General features: G+C 35.6%; 1 protein-coding gene across 1 annotated transcript in view; it reads left to right on the top strand.

The window, feature by feature from the left end:
* The window catches only part of Dnah14 (dynein axonemal heavy chain 14), a 376,581-nt gene that overhangs the window by 149,528 nt on the left and 200,642 nt on the right, over positions 1 to 26,411 (top strand). Inside the window, 7 exon segments of the mRNA XM_071619724.1 lie at positions 1,431 to 1,662; positions 2,255 to 2,308; positions 4,314 to 4,459; positions 5,923 to 5,991; positions 6,643 to 6,829; positions 7,888 to 7,964; positions 19,288 to 19,450. Of these exon segments, the coding sequence (XP_071475825.1) occupies positions 1,431 to 1,662; positions 2,255 to 2,308; positions 4,314 to 4,459; positions 5,923 to 5,991; positions 6,643 to 6,829; positions 7,888 to 7,964; positions 19,288 to 19,450 (928 nt within the window).

The raw sequence follows: 26,411 nt of genomic DNA, 5'->3' as shown, positions 1-26,411 counted from the left end.
AAATCAATTTCTCCAAAGTTCAATTATTTATCCTTAAATGATATTATTATTAAAATTAATATAATAATTAATAATATTAATATTAATTAATATTTAATGTTATACTTAAATAATAATAGAGAACTCTCAAGTACTCTAATGAGGATCCAGATTTAATGAACAATGCTTTCAATTGCATTCTTATTGGAAACTATAGTAAACTGCATAGAGATGGTTCTTACATAAATCCTCCATTTAGGCTGACATCACACCAAAACAGCATGACTCACCAAGGTCATTTTCCTCAGAGGGAAGAGTGCTCTTAAGTTTATAGTCATCTGTTGTGATTGGCAAAAGATGTGACTTACTCAGTCAAAGGGGAGAAATAAAGAATGTCCACACTGCTTCTGCCCTTTTCAATTCTTTATTCACTCAAATCACTCAATACAATTTCACTCTATTGGTTCTTTTTTTTTTTTTTTTTTTGAGATTGGAAACACTGTAGGCTCTTAATCAAGAAAACAACAATCCTTAATGCTAGGCACTGCAATAGACATAATCAATTCACAGCAAACAATTCTAGATTAATTAGTTCTAAGCACTGCAAACACTCTTAATCATGACAGGCTAATAACAGACATTCAATCTGTGTGCTAAATTCAAGTGTCAGATCAAAAGTCTCAGGCCTTAGGCTTTAAGTCCAGCAGATGCACACTCACTCAGACCATGGTGACCAGGTCCGGAACCAAGGCAGGCTTCTCCTGGGGTGGAGCTGATGGCCAGTTGAGGAGAGGGACGTAGGGAGAAGTTGCACCTCTCACCAGGGTCAAGATGTGGCTGTGGAGTTTGAGAGCGTTTAGGACCAAGCAGAGGATCAGGCAAAAGGAGGTCAGTCCAGGTCCTCATCAGGCTCTCCAGCTTGTGAGCCTCAGTATTGGCTGGCTGAATGTCTGTTCATTTGCTCTATTATTATACTAAATTTTGGGACTTTTGACCCCCGTTTCAATCCTTATAAGCTACCACTGGATTTCTCAGTGACATCATTTACCCTGGGGTTAAAAAACTGGTCTGGTGGTCCCCACCCTGATCTTTTTGCCTTTCCTCTTATTGGAAGACAGCCTGCCAGAGGCTTCACTCTGAGTTTATCAGGGTTGGGGGAAGTGACTTGTTCGTGCCTGAGGGCCATACTGGAGGGCTCTGTTAGGTGTGCCTGGTGAGACTGCAGGTTTCAAACTGGAGTTTTTAAAATGGCCAAAGACCATCCTCACATCTTCCAAGTCCTAATATTTCATATCTAATAGTCATTGTCAAATTTTATGTCACTTTTCATTTAACATTTGGATTTCTATTTTTTAATGAATACTCCATTTTTAATCATGTTTCTGAATGTGAAAAAAAATAAAAATAATTTTACCCAAATGTATGAGTATTATTAACAATATTGCTTTTAGACATTTGCAGTATAAATGGAATGAAAAGCAAAAGTTGTGTTACGTGTGTCAAGGAGATGCCAGTTTTACTTATGGCTATGAATACTTGGGCTGTACCCCAAGGTTGGTTATTACACCCCTCACAGACCGATGCCGGCTAACCCTCACAGCAGCGCTACACTTGAATCTTGGAGGCTGTACTGCTGGTCCAGCTAGTGTAGGAAAAACTGAGACTGTCAAAGATCTGGCAAAAGTAAGTAGTTTCTATATCCAGAATAAAAACATCTATTTTTGATTGTTGCCTTAACTTTAATGGCATCTAAAATTTACATCATTCCTACTACTCACATGTTCACTGTGTTCAACAATCACATCTGTTAGTTCATACAATTCATTAATTTTTGAATGCCAATTGTGTGTGAGGACTTGGGATCTCAATAAGCTAACATATGCTTTGTATTAACTTGGAGAATTACTATAGGAACTGACTGATACATAAATGATTAATATTTTTTTTTGTGTGTGTATGTGTATGTCTGTGTGTGTGGGGGGGTAGTAAATGATGAAGGAAAAGGGTATAGTTTGTGACACTAGCATTTTATTTGTATATTTATGTAAAAACATGACAATGATACATGAATTAATCAACTATATGTAACAGTATGTATATGTTTGTACTATTTTGAGTTTTTTGAATTGCTAAATTTGGTATCTAATTCATCTTTTCATATTGCAAATATCTTCTCAAAAATTTAATAAAGACATTTGGTTACTCTATCATTTTTAATATTAGTATTTTTGTCATATTTTAAGAAATATATTAAAATAATATTTTTGTTTTCCAGGCCCTAGGTAAATATTGTGTAGTCTGCAGTTGTTCTGAAGATTTGGATTATAAGGTAAAGCTTAAACATATATACTCAGGAAAAAAATATTTTACACATAAAACAATTTGTTAAGAAATGAAAAAACAAGAAAAATATTTATCTTATAGATATATAGGTATTAATAGAACTATAAATATCATTAATTCTTTTAAACTATTAGAATACAAATCTAGATGTAATAGATACAAAATATTATACACTTTGCTTTAAGTTCAATTGAATTCCTTAAAACAGTGGTTTTTAAATTTTTTTGACAGTGGGATTCTATTTGTTTCAATATTTTTTGGTTATTCAGGGACACAATATCTTTTTTTAAAATATTTATTTTTTAGTTGGACACAATATCTTCATTTATTTATTTTTATGTGGTGCTGAGGATCAAACCCAGGGCCTTCCATGTGCTAGGCGAGCCCTCTACCACTGAGCCACAATCCCAGCCCGGGACACAATATCTTTATTTTGTTTATTCATTTTTATGTGGTACTGAGGATTAAACCCAGTGTGCAAGGCAAGCACTCTGCCACTGAGCCACAGCTCCCTTACATTGGGATTCTTTTTAAACAAAATTTTATATAAATGTATAGGTAGGGCATGAAGATATAAAACAATTAAGAAAGCTAATTTGTTAAGGCCCTACCTATACATTTATTTATTCAAAAGTTAATTATTAAGATCAATAAGGTAATTATGATTAATACAAAAAATTAGAACTTATATATGATAATTGCAAGTTTATGTTTGTCTTACTTTGTTTTGGTTGCAAATTATCTAGGACATCTCTAATAAGATCCTGAAGTATTTGTTATTAAATTTTAATATACTTCTGTGTCTGTTGCAAATTTAACTCAGTTTCCAAACACTGCTAAAAGAGGGAAGATGGGGTTATTTTTATTTTCGGTGCTGGGGATTGAACCCAGGTCCTTGAGCACTCTACCATGGAGCTATATTCCCAGCCCTGCAGCTTGTTTTTCATGCTAATTATTGCCCCCCACCCTCCAAAAAAAACCATGATGAACAAAATATCAAAATTTTGAATAAAGGCAAGATTGGATTTCCTGCTACCCATGAGAGGAACCAATTTTTGTCTCCTTCCTGGTCTGAGGTTCTCTCTTGCCTTTTCTTAATCCCTTTTTCTTCCCTTTATACATACCTGGCAAATCTTAGGCATCTTGCATCCTGTATTCAGCCCATGAATTTGTTCAGTTTTGCCTGAAAGTGTTTTTGTTTGCTTTGCTATTTTGTTTCAGGACTTTTAGCCTCTCACAGGACACTGTAGCATAGCATCTGGCCAACCCTGTCCTGCCCCCTGACAACAGGCAAAGCCCAGTAGCACCTGCTGTGAGCTTTCATGAGGCTGGCTCCAATCTAACGCAGAATCTACCTCTTGTTTCATACTAGACCTGGTTTATTCATCTGTGTTATCTACCAGCAGCACACATAAAACAATTCACTAACTCTTTTTTTTTTTTAAAGAGAGAGAGAGAGATTATTTTTTTAATATTTATTTTTTAGTGGACACAACATCTTTATTTTACTTTTATGTGGTGCTGAGGATGGAACCCAGCGACCCGCGAATGCCAGGAGAGCGCGTTACCGCTTGAGCCACATCCCCAGCCCCAATTCACTAACTCTTAAGGAGTCTGTGCCGGCTCTAGAAAAGGAGACACCTACTGTCAGGCAGTTTTGACCATATACTGAATGTTGTCCTAAAGATTCTTTATGCAAGGGTGCAGCTCGTTGAGCCAAATGGGAGGAGTCTGAAGTCATCATCTATGTCCTGTCTGCCAGGTCCCTGTGAGCCTCAGAATTTGCTACTTCAGGCTTAGCTTTTTACAAACAGGTAAAGTAGTTGCTTATCTGAAATCTAAGCAACCACAAAAATGCCTGTGGGGAGGAAATATGAAAGATATTTGATTGGTTTAAGCAAGATGGGAAGAACGTATGCAACTTAATACCCCAGTAAAATTCTTCATCATAATAATTTCTGTAATCAATCTTTTTCTTTTTCTTTTTAAAGATAGTGGAAAAATTCTTTTTTGGACTAGTTCAGTCAGGTGTTTGGTGTTGTTTCGATGAATTCAATAGAATTGATATGGAAGTTGTCTCCGTCATTGCCTCACAGATACAAACAATTAAGGCTGCAAAAGACAGCTGTTCTGTCAGGTATGTGTTATTGGATGGAAAATAAGATATATATTTTGAATGGAAATTGATATACTTGTATTGTTTCTTTAACGTTAAGTGGTTTTTTGGGGGGTTTTTTGTTTGTTTGTTTGTTTGTTTTTTGTCCAGTAAGTGTTTGGGTATTTGGTTAGTTGGTTAGTTGCTTTAAAACACATATCAAAAGGAATGGCATGTACCTGGCATGTTTCCTTTGTTCGGCAAATAACGTGAAAATATATATAACTCTAATTTGCAGGCCAACTTAGAGGTATCCAAACTCTTGCTCTGAAACAGTCTCTGGAGCTACCAGGACTCTGATGGAAATATATCCTAGTTACTTTGTTTTTCAATCTTAAGTTCTCTTATTGCTTTTTTATCTTGGGATATATGTCATTTAAAGAAACCAAACAAAAGTTATAAATATTTATTTCTTTAATTCTACATCCTTTTTAGAAAGGCATACTGGTCACATACCTGAAGCCTCCCACCCATCTTGTCTCATTACTCTGAATTAAGGTGCTTTTATTGAAAACCTCTGCAATAACAATTTGGATATATATATATCAATTACTAATGATTAGTAATATAAGCAAAAATTTTCTCTTTAGATATTTATTAGGAAATCACCATTTACTTTACAGACAAAAATGGATTTGTGGGCTTAAAATTTCTATTTCATTTCTAACTCATGCTAATGGATACTAACTTGTGGTTTTATTCTCATGGATTTTCTTCAAACTGTTAAAGCTGGTGTTATCAGGCCTCACAAGTTTATGGGGGGGATGGGGCGGGTGTCATAGCATCCCACATCTCATCTTCTCTCTATCTCAGCCTCTGCCAAGTTTCCCCCATTTTTGTCCAAAGTTTCCCCAGGTTTGTCCCAATTATTCTTTTTTGCAGGTTTTGACCACTCTCTTTAGTATCAACTGTCAAAAAATAAAATTTTTATAAAAAAATCACTACAGGATTTCTCTCCATTGTCTCTACCACTGGTTCCAAATTGACGTAAATACCAAGGGTTTTATTTCACAATGGCTCGAAAGTTTTAAAATGAGGAGAGGGGACACTTGGGAGGTGGGCTATGTTCCATGCTGAAGTAGGGACTCTATGCTGAGTCCCACTCTGTTATCCAGGCACAGCTCTTCATTCTTTATGGGTCTCATTGGGTTCCTTTCCCTGTGTAAGTCTATTCATTCAGATGAGTAACTTCCAGCCTTAGATCCCACAAAGCTCCTCAGACTTCTTCAGACATGATCAAATATATCTGAATCCCTAGCAAAGGGTCACAGTTTGGCTCAAACGAGCCTCTTACTTCTCCTCTTTTACTATTGTTCATTTCAGTATGTTCTATTTGGATTTAAATGTAACATATCCATAAGAAAGTTCCCAAATTCATTTGTAGTTTTAACATATTTCATCCTAGAGAAAACAGTTTTAGTTATGAATACTATAATGTCTTATAGATTTGTACTGGGTGGAAAAGAAATTCGTATCAGTATGTCTTGTGCAGTCTTTATCACCCTGAATCCTGTGTAAGTATCAGTGAATGTGGTGGGAGTGAACATAGACCAAAATCCTCTTCTTAAATCTTACCCACAGATGGAGTTGTCTGGCATTGTATATATATCATAACTCTCTACTGCCCTCTGACCTCTCCCTGGTGGTTATAGGGAGTCAGGTTGGGCAGGTTCATTAAATATCTGAATACTACCTTAGTTCAGGAAATCAGAGGGAGCTGATATGAATTGTGGAATGGGGCACAGAAAGAAAAGATAACAAGCCAGGCTGCTCTGTGAGATGGAAAGTACGATAAAAACCATCTTAGCAGTGATGCATGCCTGTAATCCCAGCAGCTGGGGGAGGGCGGGGCACTGAGGCAGGAGGATTGAAAAGTTCAAAACCCAGCCTCAACAATTTAGTGGGGGCCCTAAGCAACTCAGTGAGACCCTGTCTCTAAATAAAATATAAAAAAGGGCTGGGGATGTGGCTCAGTGGTTGAGTGCCCCTGGGTTCAATCCCAAGTACAAAAAAAAAGAAAACAACAACAAAAAAATCTTATAAACTAATCTTGAGATAGAGGACACATAGAAAGCCAATAGAATGGGGGTTATATATTTTATGTGGCCCCTTATTTGAACTGTTGAAAAATGGGGGGCTTATTGTTGTTTTCTTTTCCTTTTAAGCTTTGGAGGTCGAGTAGAACTCCCAGATAATTTAAAATCTCTGTTTCGCCCAGTGGCTATGATAGTGCCCCACTATCAAATGATTATTGAAATAATGCTGTTTTCATTTGGTTTCAAATCTGCAAAATCAATCTCTGGAAAGCTAGCTAGCCTTTATGAATTAGCTAGCAAACAGCTCTCACAACAGGTAAGTAACTTATTTTCTTTAAAGGTCATTATATACAAATAACTTTAAATAAGACTTTACTGGTATTGGCTGAGGAATGACCTGGGGACCATACTACATAAGTAGAGCTCAGATTTCTATCAACATATCAAATCAAATACAAAATGCAAAATCAGTCAAGATTCCAAGCCTGCTCTCCAATATCTGGAAAGAATGATGGAACAACTATTATCTCAAATTATAGACTGCTGTCTCTGTATAAGAAAATTAATATCTAGAGCAGTGTTCTCAAAATTTATTATCCATCAAAATAATTGGAGTACTTGTTAAAACACAAGTGCTAGGCCTAAACCCCAAGTTTCTAATTTTATATGTCTGCTATGAAACAAAGGAATTTTCAAGAACATCTCAAGTGTTACTGACATTGCTGTTGTGAGAACCACATTTTGAGAATTATTGTTCTAGGATATGAGTATTTTTTTCTAATCCAAGATGGCTTAGGCAGATAATCACATTTCTCTTTTTAATATTCTTCCAATTCCTCTTTCCAGTTCAGAGAAAACTTAATTCAGATGTGAATAGTTTTTCACACTTGTTATTCTTTCTTTTAAGAAAGAGACTTTTGCTGGGCATGGTGGCACATGCCTGTAGACCCAGGTACTCAAGAGGCTAAAATAGGGGCATTGCTTGAACCCAGAAACTCGAGACCAGTCTGGGCAAAATAGTAAGACCCCAGAGGATAGGATATGAAAGGAAAGAAAGAAGGGAGGGAGGAGGAAGGGTTAGCGCGCGCGCGCGAGAGAGAGAGAGAGAGAGAGAGAGAGAGAGGTGGGAGGGAGAAAGAAGGGATGAGAAGGAGGAGGGATGGATGGAGAGAGGGAGGAATAGAAAAGAAATGGACTTTTAGGAGCACCAGTTTGCAAGAGAAAAGAGAGCATTGGAAGTAGAATTAAGGTTTCTTGGAATCATATTGCTGCTTCCCTTTACAGAATAGATAATCAGTGATTTATGTAATTGTTTTCAAATTGTTCTATTTTTTCAAAAACCTCTAATAACTCAAATATTTTACTGTTTGATAGGATCATTATGATTTTGGCCTGAGGTCTCTGAAGAGAGTTTTAATAATGGCTAAAAAGAAGAAAGAAGAGTTTAAATGGTCAGTTGAAATTTGAATTTAATGTTAAGTCAAAGGGAGTTATATACCTATGGGGAAATATTTTGTAGAATTTTAAGTAATGATAAGTTAAAACAGGGAACAGCCAGAAAGTCACAGTAAAACGTGGTAGAGGTTATTTAAGAAGATGAAAGAAGAGGAAGTAAAATATGCAAAAATTGCTGAGTATCTTTCCCCAATAGAATACATTCTTTTTAAAAATGTACTTTACATTTACATAATAAAATATATAGGGAAATGAAAGACCCCATTTAGAAGAGCAATAACTTAATGAGAAATAGAAAACTTATGTGAACATATAATCAGCCCTCTGTATCCATGACTTCTGTGTCCAGGAATTCAATCAATAGCAGATTTTAAAATATCTGAAAAGGAAAATTACATCTGTACAGAAAATACATAGTTTTTTTTCATGTCATTATCCTCTAAATATTATAGTATAACAACGACTTAATGTAACATTTACAGTGTATTAAGTGTTACAAGGAATTAAACACGATTTAAAGTATATGGAAGGATGTATAAAGGTTATATGCAAATACTATGCCATTTTCTATAAGGCACTTGAGGATTCATGGAATTTGGTATCTTCAGGGGTTCTGGAACAGATACCAATGGACCATTGCACCAATATGAGAAATGTATAAAACCTGTATGAGGAAAACTTTATAATGTGACTAAAGGGCAGAAGTAAAAACATAAATGACTGAATAATACAACACATTTCTAGTAATATAACATCTGAAAAAAACATCATAAATATTTAAATACTCTAAATGTTAATTTATGAATGAAAATGCTACCTGATTAAAATAAGAAAAGGGTCTTTAAATTTGTTTTTAGGCAAGTGGATTTTAAGCTTCACATGGAAAAATAAACAGAACTAGCTAGAAAAAATATTGAAAAGCAACAGCAATAAAGGAGAAATATCCCCCTAACAATTAAAATATGTCATAAGACTACAATAATTAAAATATTTTGGTACTGCCTCAGTGTAGAAAGACCAGAAATAGAACTGTATTCTTTGAGCATTTAATACATCATAAGCCTGGAGGCAAGAATAGATTCTTTAATGAATATTATTGGGGAAATTACCCAGCCATCTAGATTAAGATGAAGTTGGAACCATGGTTCACATTATTTACCAGGATAAACTCTACAAGGATCAAAGAATTTAAATGCAAAAAAAAATTAAAACATAAAAATAATTGAAGGGCTGGGGTTGTAGCTCAAGTGGTGGAGAGCTTGCCTTGCATGGGTGAGGCACTGGGTTTGAACCTCAGCACCACATAAAAATAAAGGTGTCTATCTACAAATAAAAATATTTTTAAATATATATTCAAAGAAACACAATGTCCTTTGTTTCCTTAGAGTACAAAAGCATTTAAAATTCAGTCTCAAAATCCAGAAGCCACCAAAGAAAGGATTTTTAAGTGGCTAAAAAGTACATTTTATGAATTTAAAAGACAAATGACAAAGTAGGGTAAAAGATAATTGCACATAGCAGTGATTGCATTAAAATATGGATAGTCTAGGATAAGCTCCTCTTAAGATTCTTAATCACATCTTTTGCCATATAATACAATACTCATTCTTTTGTCATGTTAGATGATATTCAAGGTTTCTAGGGGTTAAATCATTGAGGGTTATTCATGTTTCTGTCCACTACAAGCAGTTTTCTCCCTCTTTCCCATAAAAGAGTTTTCCAACTCTCCTCTCTCATTCATAAAACAAACTGTTCAACAGTTAGAGTCCTAGGAAAGACTTGCTTGTTAACATCTGGAAAATTAGTATCTTTTCAAGTATACACTTTTAGCATTCACAAGACTTACCACAGTACTGAGCCACAAAGGAAGTGTCAACTAATTCCAAAGAACTGAGTAAAATAAGATTACATTAGTCATCCTTTACTTGAATCTTTAATTAGATGTTAATATTCATTTAAGGGCTGGGGATGTGGCTCAAGTGGTAGCGCGCTCGCCTGGCATTCGTGCGGCCTGGGTTCGATCCTCAGCACCACATATAAATAAAGATGTTGTGTCCGCCAAAAACTAAAAATTAAATATCAAAATTCTCTCTCTCTCTCTCTCTCTCTTAAAAAAAAAAAATCATTTAAACCAGAGGGGCAAGGTGGCATATTAGCATGAGACAGCATTTCTCTTAGCTACCCAGAACTCAAACAGCAAGAATATTACATCTCCCCAAGGCTCAGAGGAGTGAAAAGTCCTGAGACTGGAGCGTCAGTCTGCCCTAGCCAAACCAGAGACTGTTTGACTCATTAATCAGATATTTAAAAAAAAGAAAAGAAAAAAAACTCTCCACCACAGTTTATCAATCCTCCATTTAAAGCTGATTCAGGAGCCATCTTGGGAATTCCATGTGGTAGAACCTACAAAAACAGATATGTGAGTTTGCAGCTAGGTCTGTGGGGGCCTCTTTGAGCCTAGCAAACCTGTGGAAAGTCAGAAACTGGGAGCATTTCACCCAGGGAAACCAGTTTAGAGGGGCTGGAGAGAGCTGGGCTCTCCCCAACTTCTCAAGTCCTGAGGTTCATGGGGACTGATGGGTCCATTTACGTGGGTGGGAAGCTGGAAGAGAAGAGGGAAGCTGGAAGAGGACATTTTGCTTTCGGTTCAGCCAGCCAGCTGGTCCAGCACTCACCAGGTCCCAGCACCAGCCTGGTCCCTGAATCCCTCCCCAGTCCAGCTAGTCCCTGAGACCCACCAGGTTCAGTATCAGTCTGGCACCCAACAGGGCCCTTGGCTCCCCACTCCATAGTTTCCCAAACCCTCCCTGGCCCCTGACTTGGCCCACTGCTTTCAGCTTTGCAGCCAGCCCACAGGTCCCAGTTCCTGGCCTCGATCCACCTGGCATAAAACAGCTGGGCCCCTTGTGTGACTGGGCCTCAACTTGCCCCCAAAGAAGGAAAATCTCCCAAGAAGGTAAATTAGGAAGTCTAAAACTCAAACCTTCAACACAGCAACACAATAAAAGGAAGGAGACACAATCCATGGCCCGTCCTTGCAAGGTTAGATCACACCTCAAGAAGAAGTAAAAAGAAAAGCAGGTGGGCACAGTCAGTGAACACATACAGAAACTGACTATTTTGTCCACCATAATGGATATGACTCCTTAATTTATTGACACTTCACAAAAATTCTCTTTGTGTTGTTGTGGCTTGTTTGTTGTGACAGCATTTCTGTTTTGCTTTTTGATTTGGGGGTTCCATATTGGATTCTTGTTTTATTTAAATGACTACTGACTGATTCAAGGACTCCTACACATATTCATATTTGTTTCTCTATCCTTATTTTTCTTTTTTCTTCTTTCTTTTATTTTCCTTTCTTTCATTCTTTTTGTTGTTGTTGTTATTTTGAGTTTTTTCAAGGTGTTATTTTCCCATGCTCTGTATTTTGAGGGTTAGGGCTTATGATTAGCTTACTTTGATTTTGTTTTGTATCATCTTTATCACTGCTCTGTCTCCCTTGTTTTCCTCTCTCATTTCTCTATTCCTGACACCCAAATTCCATTCTCTTTCTCCTCCTTTATATTCTATTTTTCATCCCCTTTCAAACTAACAAACATATCCTAAGTTACCACTGCATCTGCCCTATTCACCCTTTGACATTGCAAACACTTTTCTACCCTCCTATCTCTTCTTCTTCACACATACTCAACTCTATCCTTAATACTTCTTAATACTAATTGAAGTGTATAACATCTACACCTACCACCAATGTCACATCAATAATTAATACAGTGGAAAGCATACACAACACTTATTATTTGATTTTAAGCCACACATAATACATGATAATGTACTGTTTTTACTGATGGAAATTTCTGATCCCACTGCCCCTATGTATTGTACCAATTATACTGGTATGAAAATAAGAAAAAAGGATCTAGGCTACTGCTATATATTATTTGCATCCATTGTTGCTATCATTGGGCTCCCCTGCCCCGATCTGTGAAGTACTAGTAACATAGAGTGACATTTTAAACCCATAAGGTATAAACTCTACAGCATCAGATCCATCTAGATAAACATGCAGACACAAAAATCATGAAAAAGCAAGGAAACAAACAACCCAGAATACCTCAACAGTAGACTCCAATGACACCATAGAGGAGAAAATGTCAGAGATAAAATTCAGAAAGTTTGTGATCAAACTGATCTACAAAGTAAAAGGTGACATAAGAAATAAAATCAGAGAGAAAAACAAGAATCAAAGAACATTTCAACAAGGAGATAGAGATCTTGAAGAAGAATCAGAAATCCTCAAAATAAAGAAATCACTAAAACAAATTAAAAATTTAATTGAAAGCATCACTAATAGACTAGACCATTTGGAAGACAGAGTTTCAGGCAATGAAGACAAAGTATATAATCTAGAAAATAAAGTTGACCCTGGAGAAAGATGTTAAGAGACCATGAAGAGAAGTTCCAACAAATATGGTATAACACAAAAAGGCTAAACTTAAAATTTATTAGGATAAATGAAGGCTCAGAGATATAAACCAAAGGAATATGCAATCTTTTCAATGAAATAATATCAGAAAATTTCCCAAAATGGAAAACCAAAGATAAGAGGCTTACAGGACCCCAAATATACAAAATTACAACAGAGCCACATCAAGGCACATTATTACAAATATACTTAACATACAGAATAAGACAGAATTTTAAAGGCTGCCAGAGAAAAGCAACTGGTAACATTTAGAAGGAATCCAAACCAGATCTCAGCCAATTTCTAAACCTAGACCCTCTAAGCTAGGAGGTATTAGAATAATAAATACCAAACTCTGAAAGAGAATGGAGGCCAGCCACAAATACTATACCCAGCAAAATTAAGTACCGGGTTGGGGATATAGCTTAGTTGGTAGAGTCCTTGCCTTGCATGCACAAAGCTCTGGATTCAATCCCCAGCACCATACACACATACCAAAAAAAAAAAAAAAAACCTACAGAATTGACTATGAAATAAAAACCTTCCATGATAAACAGAAGTTAAAAGAATTTAAAACTAGAAAGCCCACAAACCCTACTCAATAATATATTTTGTGAACAAGAAATGAAAAATAAAACTGGAAAACAGAAAAGGGGGCCAGAGCTGTGGCTCGGCAGTAGTGTACTTTTGCCTGGCATGTATGAGGCACTGAGTTTGATTCTCAGCACTGCATATAAATAAATAAAATAAAGGTATATCAACAACTAAAAAAAATTTAAAATACCAGCAAAGGGATTAACAACAGTAGAAGAATAGTTAATCAAAGGATAAATTAATTCAAATTAAAAACCCAAGATAAATCAAAATGACAGGGAATAAAAATCACTTCTCAATAATAACATTGAATTTAAATGGCCTAAACTCATCAATCAAAAGATATAGACTGGCAGATTGGATTAAAAAAACAAGATCCAACAATATGCTGTTTCCAAGAGACTCACCTTATAGGCAAACACATCTACAGATTGAAGGTAAAAGGATGAAAAAAAAAAAAAAACATATCTTTTCACATGGATCTTGTGAACAAGCAGGGGTTTCTAACATTATATAAGATAAGGTGTAATTCAAGCCAGAGTTAATTAGAAGGGACCAAGAAGGTCATTTCATACTCCTTAAGGGAATTATACATCAACAAGACATAACAATCATAAATAGTTATGTCCTAAACAGTGGAGCACCTACATACATCAAACAAACCTTTCTCAATTTCAAGAATCAAATAGACCACAACATAATAATACTAGGTGACTTTAACACACCTCTCTTATCACTGGATACATCCTCCAAACAAAAACTAAACAAAGATGCTATAGAACTAAAAAATACAATTAATAATTTAGACTTAACAGACATATATAGAATATTTTATTCATCAATGACCGAATACACTTTCTTCTTGGCAGAACACAGATCCTTCTCTAAAATAGACCATATCTTAGGCCACAAAGCAACTCTTAGAAAATACAAAAAAAAAAAAATAGGGATAATACTTTTCATTCCATCAGATAATAATGGAATAAAATTAGAAGTCAAATGATAAAACAAAAAAAAAATAGAAGCTACTCTAACACCTGGAGACTAAATAATATGCTATTGGATGACAAATTGATAGTAGAAGAAATTAGGGAGGAAATAAAAAGAATAGTTATAGGTAAATGAGAATCATGACACAACTTATCAAAATTTCTGGAACACTATGAAGGCAGTGCTAAGAAGAAAGTTCATTGCATTAAATTCATTCATTAAAAGAATAGAAATTCATCCAAAAAATGACTTAACATTACATCTCAAAGCTCCAGAAAAAGAAGAACAAATCAACACTAAAAGCAATAGAAGACAGTAAATAACTAAAATCAGAGCCAAAGTCAATGAAATTGAAGCAACAATAACAAAACAAATTCAAAAATATACACGAAACAAAAAGTTGGTTCTTTGGGAAAAACAAGTAAAATTGATAACCTCTTAGCCAAGCTAACAAGGAAAAGAGAGAGAAAACTCAAATCACTGAAATTTATGATGAAAAAGAAAATATCACAATGGACACTCCTGAAATGCAGATGATAATCAGAAACTTTTTTGAAAATCTCTATTCCAATAAAAGAGAATCATGATGACATTGATAAATTTCTAGAGACATATGACCTACCCAAATTGAACCAGAAAGACATCAAAAATTTAAATGAATCAACTTCAAGCAATGAAATTGAAGATGCCATCAAAAGCCTACCAACAAAATAAAGCCCAGAACCAGATGGAATCTCAGCCAAGTTCTATCAGACCTTCAAAGAATAACTAACACCAATTCTCCCCAAATTATTCCATGAAATTGAAAAGGAGTAAACCCTTCTAAACTCATTCTATGAAGCTAGTATCACCCTGATACTAAAATCAAACAAAGACACATCAAAGAAAATAAACTTCAGATCAACATGAACAAAGATGCCAAAAAGGCTTAACAAAATTCTGGCAATAATATATAAAACTTATTTAAAAGATAGTACATCACAATCAAGTGGGGTTCATTCCAGAGATGCAAGCCCAGTTCAACACACAGAAATCAATAAATGTAATTCATCACATCAACAGACTTAAAGACAAGTATCATATGATTATCTCAATAGATGCAGAAAAAACATTTGACTAAAAACAACATCCATTTATGTTCAAAACACTGGAAAAACTAGGGACAGTAGGAACATACCTCAACATTGTAAAAGTTATATATGCTAAACCTAAGACAAACATCAATCTAAATGGAGAAAAATCAGAAGCATTTTTTCTAAAAATTGAAACAAGACAGGGATGCCTGTCCAGTTTTCCCAGCACCTTCTATTCAACATAGTCCTTGAAACCCTAGCCAGAGCAATTAGACAGAAAAAAAAAAGTAAAGGGATATGAATAGGAAGAAGAGCTCAAACTATATCTATTTGCCAATGACATGATTCTCTATAAATAAGACTCAAAACAGTTCACCAGATTCTTAAACTAATAAACATATTCAGCACAGTAGCAGGATATAAAATGCACACCCATAAGTCAATTGTGTTCCTGTACACCAATGATGAATCAGATAAAATAGAAATCAGAAAACAATTCCATTCACAATAGTCTCAAAAAAATAAAATACTTAGAAATCAATCTAACAAAAGAGGTAAAAGACCTCTACAATGAAACTACAGGGCACTAAAGAAAGAAATTAAAGAAGACCTTAGAAAATGGAAAGACTTCCCATATACTTGGATAAGCAGAATTAATATTTTTGAAATGGCCATACAGATTTAATACAATTCTCATTAAAATTCCAATGTCATTCCTTATAGAAAAAGCAATCATGAAATTCATTTGGAAAAATAAGAGACCCAGAATAGCCAAAGCAATTTTTAGTGAGGAAAATAATGCAAGAGGCATCACAATACCAGATCTTAAATTATACTACAGAGCTATAGTAACAAAAATGGCACAGTTGGCACAAAAGTAGAATTGAAGATCAATGGATTAGAATAGAAGATATAGAGATATACCCACATAAATACAGTTATCTCATACTAGACAAAGATGCCATAAATATACATTGGAAAAAAGCCTCTTCAACAAATAGTGCTGGGAAAACCGGAAATCCATACGTAGTAGATTGAAATTGAACTCCTATCTCTCACCCTGCACAAAACTCAACTTGAAGTGGATCAAGGACTTTGGCATCATACCAGAGACCCTGTGCATACTAGAAGATAAAGTAGGCCCACACTTCATCAGATCCACTCAGGAACAGACTAACTCAATAAGACTCCTAAAGCACAAGAAGTAAATCAAGAATCAATAAATGGAATGGTATCAAACTAAAAAGCTTCTTCACAACAAAGGAAACAATCAAGAACATGAACAGAGAGCCTACAGAGTGGGAGAAAATCTTTGCCACCTGCACCTCAAATAGAACATTAATCTCCAGGATATACAAAGAATACAAAAACTTAACACCAAAAAACAAATAACCCAATCAATAAATGGGCAAAAAACTGAGTAGTCACTTCACAGAAGCAGAAATAAGAATGGTCAAGAAATATATGAAAAAATGTTCAACATCTCTAGCAATTAGAGAAATGCAAATTAAAACTACACTGAGATTCCATCTCACTCCAGTCAGAATGGCAATTATCAAGAATACAAGGAACAATAAATGTTGGTGAGGATGTGGGGAAAAGGGCACGCTCACAAATTGCTGGTGGGACTGCAATTTGGTGCAACCACTCTGGAAAGCAGTATGGAGACTCCTCAGAAAACTTGGAATGGAACCACCATTTGACCCAATTATCCCACTCCTCAGCTTATACCCAAAGGACTTAAAATCAGCATACTACAGTTGATGCAGCCACATCAATGTTCAGAGAAGCTCAATTCACGATAGCCAAGCTATGGAACCAGCCTAAGCGCCCGTCAACAGATGAATAGATAAAGAGAATATTGTATATATACACACAATGGAATATTATTCAGTTATAAAGGAGAATGAAATTATGGCATTTGCTGGTAAATGGATGGAATGGAGAATATGATGCTAAGTGAAATAAGCCAGTCCCCAAACACTAAAGACCAAATGTACTCTCTAATATGGGGATGCTAACCCATAACAAGGGAAGATTAGCAGGGGAAGTATAGAAGTTCATTGGATTAGACAAAGAGAAATGAAGGGAAGAGAGTGGAGATAGAAATAGGAAAAATAGTAGAATGAATTCAACATAACTTTCCTATGCTCATATTTGAAATTGTAATGGTTTGAACCCCATGTATGTATAATATGTCAAAATGCACTCTACTGTCATGTATATCTAAAAACAAATAAAAAATTGCTAGTAAACTAAAAATTCATTTAAAACTTTCATTGTTTATTCTTAAATTAAAACATAATATCACATGTCACTTTCATAGTTACTCTTTTAGTGAAGAGTTGCCTTTATACTGGACAACAGCATATTGCAACAATATTATAAAAGCCATTATCTCTTCATGTATGTATTTAGCATTTGTGCCCCCAAAAGACACTGGACTCCCTGATTTTTTTCATTTTCTTTTAAAATAAAGGAAGATCTGACTTGGGAAAAAATATGAAAAGGTCAAGGTTGGTCCCTAGGATATCAGCTGGGAAGTCTGGATCTCCTTCCCTCTGGTGTGGTCCTTTAACATCAGATGGACTTTTGTCCTTTCTCTACCAAAACACATTCAGAATAAAGAATGAGAGCTTTCTTCTCAGGGGAGCATAAATGACTAACATCGGTTCTAACCAATATGAGGTTTCCATTGTAATAGTTGAGCTTGGCCTTCAAAGTTAGACCTCAGTAAATTCCAGGTCCAACTCTCAGCAGTTGTATAACACTGGCCATGTTAATTTTTATAAATATCAAGCAAAATTCCTGCAAAAGAGTACTCAATAAATGTTAGCTATTTTTTTATTATGAATCATAGACCTAAACACAAAATAAAACAGTACAAAAACTTTCACCATGCTGGGAGTGTAACTCAGAGGTATAAGCACTTTCCTAGCATATGCAAGGCCCTGGGTTCAATCCACAGCACTGAAAAAAAAGAGGAAGAAGAGGAGTAAAGGAGGAAGAGGAAGAGGAAAAAATTATAAACTATCACCACAATCCTGATAGAAACTTTCAGACATCAATAAATAAAGAGCAGAAGGGACATTTACATAGAGAAAACTCTAAAATGTTTCAAACCTCCTGTAGTTACTTATTGTCATTTTGATTACTAGTTTAATATATACTGAAATGTTTAATGTATAAAAATACTGTTTTTTATGAACCCACTCTTGTTAAAAATAACAGAAGACTCAAACAGAAGAGGCAATTTGTTGCTTCATCTAATTAGAAAATTCAGAGGTGGACCAGGATAGGATTACTTGGATTAGGATTTCAGTTTAATACCTGAGATATTCTTAACACTGCAGTCCTCCATGTACTTACTGATGGAACTTCAGACTGGCTGCGGTTGGGGTATCTCATATATCCATACCATTGGACTGAAGTCCTGAACTTCACTCTGAATGGACAGATCATTTCTTTCTCCTCTTGAATGTTCAGGTTACTACCAGGCACTGATGACTAGAGCTGACTTTATGTTCCTTAAGCGAATATTTGTAATGCCACATAACTTGATTCTCCATACGCTCTCCCAGTTATGGTTTTGTCCTTCATCCTTGGCAAATTAGACACAGATATCACACAGTTTGAACATGAAGCTAGTAAAAATAAAAATAGTACATTCCAACAAGGGTGACAACAGTGACAGTATCGACAGCAGCCAGTTACCAGCAATAACAGAGGCAGTGAGCCATTCTAGTGCCAACATCAATGATGAATTGGTGGGACAGGCACTGCAGACTGGATCTGTTAATGGTGGCAGTCATTTCTTCACAAGTCTTATAGTATAATTTTGGCCATTGTTCCCAGCTGCATAGCCTGATAGCCTGATTCTAGTACTAGAGATTTTTAATAAATCAACCTTTTCACTTCATATTAGACTAAATTAATTTTGTTATTTACAACCAAAAACCATTACTGCCCGTGCCCATCCATGAATCAGTGACTCAAGAATGGCTTTAATCTTACTATTCTAGACCAGCTCCCTGGAGCTGGGGACCTGATTAATCCCACCCAAGCTACATGGCTTCTAGTAGTGGGGCAAAGGGAGAAAGGTTATTGGGACAGCCACTTCTAAAAACGACAATGTAATGTCAGCAAACTTGCTAACTTGTCCTTTATGTTTTTCTTCAACCATTCAAGTGACACCAGTGATAATCCTTCTGAAGTAGATGAAACTACAATTGTTATAGAGGCCATAAGAGAATCTAGTTCATCAAAATTCATTCCTGAAGATGATGCACTTTTTGAAATGATTATAGGAGATTTTTTTCCTGGAGTGATTGTTTCAAAAGTAAATCAACTTGCCTTGGAGGTAATAAGATCTTTGAAAATCATCACAAATTATTTAGTTGTGGAATATCAATTTATACTAAGTGTGGATTAAATATACTATGTTCTTCCTGAAATGCTCTATTTATATTATAATAGGGGTGATAAAAATGGAGACATGCATATCCTTTTGGGGAAAAGGAACTTTAGACTAAATGTAACTGTTTAGACAAGGAGAACTGTTACATTTTTTATTCTCAATTTTCTCATCTTTCAGATGTTGATGTTGTGTTGGTTCTTCCTACTTTGAAGAGGTATTTTGAAAATCAATTTAGAGTCAGGTGCAGTTGCACAGATCTATAATCCCAGCAGCTCAGGAGGCTGAGGCAGAAGGATTCCAAGTTCAAAGCCAGCCTTAGCAACGTAGCAAGGTTGTAAGCAACTTAGTGAGAACCTGTCTCTAAAAAATAAAAAATAAAAAGATCTGGGGATGTTGCTTAGTTTTTAAGCACCCCTGGATTCATTCTCTGGTACCAAAAGAAAAAGAAAATCAAATTAGTTCAGAATTATTTTGCAATCATTAAAATTATGTTATAATTATAGAGACCTTTATTGTTTCTTTTACTTATTTAGTCTCATAGTTATTGTCTTGATTTGGTAGGATATCAGTGTTTTTGTTTCTAATATTATTGTATAGCATCCTACCACTCCCTGAATTCTAGTATGTTTCCATAAGGCCACCAGATTTGCATCCCTAAAACATATGTTTGATGAAATTAAAAAGGCCAGAGTGGATCATTGTTGCTTTCAGTACAAAATCAAAATAAAGTATTTTGACTTATAATAGCTTTTACAATCTGGCTGCACCAGGTTGTCATTTGAATATATTCTGTCCTTCCTTCCATTTCCCCTCTCCTCCCTGTTCTTTCAACCACAAACTTCTCCCTGTTTTCTGCTTTCCAACCTTTTAACAAGTTTCAGGCCATTAAGCATATTTATTCCTTTCCCTCAGACTCTATTTGGGGGGATGTTGTTTCTTAAATTTATTTTAGAAAATGTGATTTAAACAGTTTCATAATTATTCTTTTTAAAAAAATATAATTGGCAGGCTATTTTGTAAAACTTTTTACCCAACAAGTACAGAATAAATATTATTTTTGAGCACAATGAGGAACTTAAAAAAGAAAAAAAAACAAAGATTGAGTCAGGGAAAATTAGACTTGATAGAAATAATTCAAAAGCAGAAATTATAATGAATTAAGTTGCACATTATATATTGTTCTACATATGCATAGAATATGCTTTGATCATATCCTCTCTCCCTACCACCTTCTCTTGTCCTCTTTCTTTCCTTATCCTGGTCCCCCTACCCTAGTAGTACCTATTGTACTTTCATGTGATTTTAAAAAATTTTTATTCTTTTTCCAGCTTCCACATATGAGAGAAAACATATGGAACTTATCTTTCTGAGACTGGCTTATTTTGTGTAACAGTTCCAGCCATTTTCCTACAAATGACACGATTTCATTCTTCTTTATGTCTGAATAGTATTGCACTGTGTGTATGTATATGTATGTATGTATGTATGTGTGTGTATATATATATATATCACATTTTCTTTATCCATTCATCCATTGATGGGTATCTAAGCTGTCCATAACTTGGTTATCATGAATAGTACTACAATAAATATGGGTATACAGATATCTCTTTTGTATGATACTTTGCTGGATTTGTTCAGGAGTGGATCATATGGTAGTTCTATTTTTAGTTTCTTGAGGAAAAATAACTGTACTAATTCATATTACCACCAACAGTGTGTGTTTCTTTTTCTGACTGGGTGTGAGATGGAATTGCAAAATAGTTTTGATTTTAATTTCTTTGATGGCTAATGATGTTGAACATTTTACATATACTTATTGGCCCTTTGTACTACTCTCAAAAAGTGTCTGTTCAGCTCATTTTGTATATTTATTGGTTGGATTACTTGCTCTTCTGGTGTTAAATTATTTTAGTTCTTTATATATTCTGGATATTAATCCTGTTTAGATGAATAGCTGACAAATATTTTCTCACATTTTGTAGGCTGTTTCTTCACTCTGCTCATTTTTTTTCCTGTAAAGGAGTCTTTTAAGTTGAGGGAGTTATATTTGTCAATTCTTGCTGTTGTTTCTTGAGCTATTTGAGTCCTATTCGGGAAAACATTGTCTGTACCAATTTTCCCTACATTTTTCTCTAGTAGTTTCAAAGGTCTTGGTATAATTTTAAGGTCTTTGATCTATTTTGAATTTATTTTTGTACAGATTGAGAGAGAGGGATCCAATTTGTTTTCTACAGGTATTTTTCCCAGCACCATTTGTTGAAAAGGCCATCATTTATTCAGCATGTTTTTGGCTTCTTTTTTGAGAATCCGATAGCCATAGATGTTTGGGTTCATTTCTGCTCTATTCCATGGTTGCATGTTTCTGCTCTTGTGCTAATATACATGGTGTTTTGTTACAATGGTTCTTTAGTATGTTTTAAAATTAGGTATTGTGATGCCTCCAGCATTGTTCTTTTTGCTAAGGATTACTTTGGCTATTTAGGGTCTTCTGTGCTTCTGTGTGAATTCTCAGATTACTTCATCTAGTACTGTAAAGAATGTCTTTGGTATTTTTGTGGGAATTGCATTGAATCTGTAACTCACTTTTGGCAGTATGACCATTTTAACAATATTAATTCTCTAAATCCATAAACATGGGAGGGCTTTGCATATTCTGGTGTTGTTTTCAATTTTTTTCTTAAGTGTTTTATAATTTTCATTGTACAGGTCTTATCTCCTTGATTAGGCTTACTCCTAGGTGTTTTGTTGTTGTTGTTGTTTGCTTGTTTGTTCATTTTCTGATTCTCTCTCAGCAAGTTCATTATTGGTGTATTGGTGTTCATTATTGGTGAGCTACTAACTTGTTTGTTGATTTTTGTATCCTGATACTTTGATGAATTTGTTTATCAGTTCTAAGAATTTCTTGGTAGATTCTTTAGGATTTCTTAGGTGTAGAATCATGTCATCTGTAGACAGGAATAATTTGACTTCATCATTTCCTATTTGTATCCCTTCTCTCCCTCTTGCCTGATTATTCTGGCCAAAGTTTCCATTACTATATTGAATAAGAGTGGGCACTCTTATCTTGTTCCTGATTTTACAGGAAATGCTTTCAGTTTTCCCCCATTTAGTATGATATTGGCTTTGGGTTTGTCAGACTCAGATTTCTGAACTGCTGGGATTACAGGTGTGTGCCACCACACCCAGCCCTTGACCATTTTTAACATCATTCTTTTGAATTCTTTAGTTTTTAATCCATTTCAATATCTTTGAAGTCAGTTACTAGAGAAATATAAATTTTGAGAGAGTCATGTTGCTTTGTTTTTTTCACATTTCTTATGTTTCTACATTGAGATTTGTATCTGCTGGGATGGATCTCTCTTCCAATTTTATGTGTGGGCCCTCTTAACGAACAGCTGTCTCTTGATTATGTGTCCTGGGGTGTCATTTGGTTGTATAGTGTTGTATTTAATTCCATCTGGACTTTGTACTAGTTTCCTTGTTACTTCTTGGCTGTGATTAGGAGGTTTTGACATAGATCATACTGGGTCAGAACCTGAGGGTCACATTTTCCCTGTAGTTGAATCTCCAGCAGTTCCGGTTGTATGTTATAGACAGCAGAAAATGTGAAGATGCCCTCTGTGATTATCCCTCCAATCTTATCAGCAGTGTACAGTCTGAAAAGGCATAGGAACAACCTATATAAAGGTCCCTTGTAGGTGCAGTCTCCTAAATCTTTGTGTTGTTTTCTCTCTGCTGAAACTATGGGGGTAGATGTGCAGGATCATGTCTTCAGCCTCCAGTCCCAACCATGCCTTCTTAGGACTGGGTTGTGAGCAGGAGCTTTTATATCTTCTGTTTTGTTGAAATATTTGCCAAGGTTCCCCCAGGAGAAATGCATTCAAGGAGAGTTTCTCAACACACACCCAGGGCTAAGCTAATGCTGAGTATTACAGCACATCTGAGTCTCCAGAACCCTTTGTGAAAGCCTTTCGGAAGTCAGAAAAACTCTGCACTGGGTCAGGAGGCACAGGCAGGCCTTCTACAATCCACCACCACAACCCTGACACTCTGAGACCCAGTTCCCATGTGCCTGCTCAGTCCCCTGTTCTTCAACAGGTCACCAAACCACCAGCTTAATGGGGAAGTGAGTTCCATTTTCTTCTGTGTCATTAACTGGTCATCCATCATACAGATTTTTCGGCAGGATTGTTTCAGTTACATTCCTCCAGGGTCAAACTGGGTAATGATAGTCAGCAGCTAAGACAGTGCAGCAATGCCTGCTCTGGGTTCCTGGGGAAAGGGAAGAAAGCTCAGATACGACCTCTCAAGGCACTCCCCGGTATAGTACTACAAGCATATGTTGAGAATTTCTCTCAAATCAGCCTGTTTGCAGATCCCCAAACAGCTGTGTTCTCATTATCCCTCACACTGTGCCAAATTCTGTGCTAGTTGTGTGCACTTCAGCATTTTTCCACAGTCACTTACCTCAGTGAGCAATGCTCTCCAGTAGTTTTTGTTGTTGTTGTTCCTTTTTTTTCTTTCTTTCTTTTTGTTCTAAGGTCACTCTTCAGTCAGTGTCACCTCAATATTTGTTCCTCTGTATTCTCTCTACACATACCTTAAAATTTTTCACTTTGTCTTTGATATTTATAATTTCACTATAATTTCTGTAATTATGAGTTTGGGTACTCAGCCTTTTTAACATGCAATATTTTATTTTTTAGTTCTCTGAATTAACAAGAGCAATATAATGTCTGATCTTTTGTTCCACATGATTTAATGAGTTTGACTTTTCTGATCCAACAGTTTGCATGTTCAAGCACTAATCTATCTAAGTTTAGCTGTTTTCTTGGTATTTCCATGTGTTTTGTATTTTGTAGGTTTTCTTCATTTCCTTATTCTAATAAAATTCAATCTGTGTTTTTTTTTTCCTTTTTGCTTGTGAGGTTTCCAGGAGAAACACAGTGAATATTTGTCTCTCAACTATTACCAAAGTTTTGAAGATTTTCATTTACATTTACATTTTGAGGGTTTTACTTTAATAGGAGAAAAAGAAGAGAAATGTCAGTTGATGAGCTTTTCTCTGTTTTACATGAGCATCCTCCTATCTTTCAGAGGCAAAACCTACAAAATCCCCTCTTTTTTTCCTCTAGTTATAAGTTTTAGGCACTTTCCAGGTTAACTTTAACATTTTTCAAGTCACAGCTTTAAAAATAGCATTACCTATCTATAGCATTCTTGCATGTATATTAATGACTTTACATTTTTTAAGTTGTAGATGGACACAATACCTTTATTTTATTTTATTTTTAATGTGGCGCTAAGGATCTAACCCAGTGCCTCACACAAGCTAGGCAAGCGCTCTGCCAGTGAGCTACAACTGAAGCCCAAGGACTTTACTTTTGAGCCTCTTTATATATGGGTATTAGTCGGCTTTTAATTGCTGTGACCAAAACACCTGACAAGAATAACTTAGAGGAGGATAAATTTATTTTGAGCTCTGGTTTCAGAGATTTAGATCATGGTGGGCTGAATCCAATGCTCTGGGCCCATCTGGCTGGTGGTGGCCAGGAAGTAAAGAGAAGAGGGTAGAGGCCAGAGGAAAGATAAACTCTTCCAGGGCACACCCCCAGTGACCCGCCTCCTCTAGGGTTACCCCACCTGCCCACAGTTACCACCCAGTCAGTCCACTCAAATTAGGATGGACTGATTAAGTTATAGCTCTCACAATCCAATCATTTCACCTCCAAGCATTTCTGCATTAACATAGGAGCTTTTGCGGACACTTGATATCCAAACCAATCTTTCTTTAATGTTGTAGTTTTGATGGTTTACACAATGACAGCTATGTATAGGCTGTATATTCTGCATAAGAACATATCTTACTAAAGAAATATACCGTAAGCCTGCTATTTATACTATTTGAGATGCAAGAATGTAAATCTTGTGTAATAGGGAATTGTGATCTATCTAATTTATTTGCATCTGTCTCTAATACTGTCCAAATATAGAAGACATTAACTCAGAGTAACCAAAAGATTAACTGAGAATTACTGAAACCATGTCATCAAATTAAAGCTGTGTGTAGTTGGCCATCCAGTTAACTCCAAGGAACAACACTGAACACTTTACAATAAGATTATGATTTTATTTCAACACTTTCCTAAGAATTTATTGAAATATTTAATCAAGAGAATGACTTGTCTGAATATGTCCTTGATTTTCCCCATTATGTTGAACTACTGTGCATCCAAGCAATTTTTATTCCACATCTGTGTGGCTGGTATTATTAACAGCAGAGAATTCATAAACTTTATGCCTAACACTGCCCAAAATTCAGGCCTTTGAGTAGGTGATCTTGTCAACTCTATTTAAAAGCGGTTGCTCTTTAACAACTCCTCTCAGCTGATTGCCTACCTCCAGCTGGTCTTGCCATAGGAGGTGCCTTTTTCTCCATTGCAAAGTCCTGCTGAATTTCCTTCAGCTGCTTTGTTTTGTCTAGTTGTAAGGATGTGAGGAATGAGCAATGAAGTGGAAGAGCTCAGTGAAAAAGAAAGGAGAAATATACTTTTTTTCTGTAGGTATAGTTACCAGTTGTATCCACACTGAAATAAACCCTCTTTTAGTAGGAAGCATGGTTCCCCTTATAATTCTTTACTAGAATATTAAGTATCTTTCCAAGTCACAACTACTCCTTGGAGTATTTTAATGTACAATCAGTCACATGGTGTCTTGTCTTTTTCTTTTTTCTTTTTCTTTTTTTTTTTTTTTTTTTTTGAGAGAGAGAGAGAATTTTTAATATTTTATTTTTTAGTTTTTCGGCGGACACAACATCTTTGTTTGTATGTGGTGCTGAGGATCAAACCCGGGCTGCACGCATGCCAGGCGAGCACGCTACTGCTTGAGCCACATCCCCAGC

The sequence above is a fragment of the Marmota flaviventris genome, chromosome 12 (assembly GCF_047511675.1).
Source record: "Marmota flaviventris isolate mMarFla1 chromosome 12, mMarFla1.hap1, whole genome shotgun sequence".
NCBI classification, from domain to species: Eukaryota; Metazoa; Chordata; class Mammalia; order Rodentia; family Sciuridae; genus Marmota; species Marmota flaviventris.
This window is presented reverse-complemented; position numbering and strand designations above follow the sequence as displayed.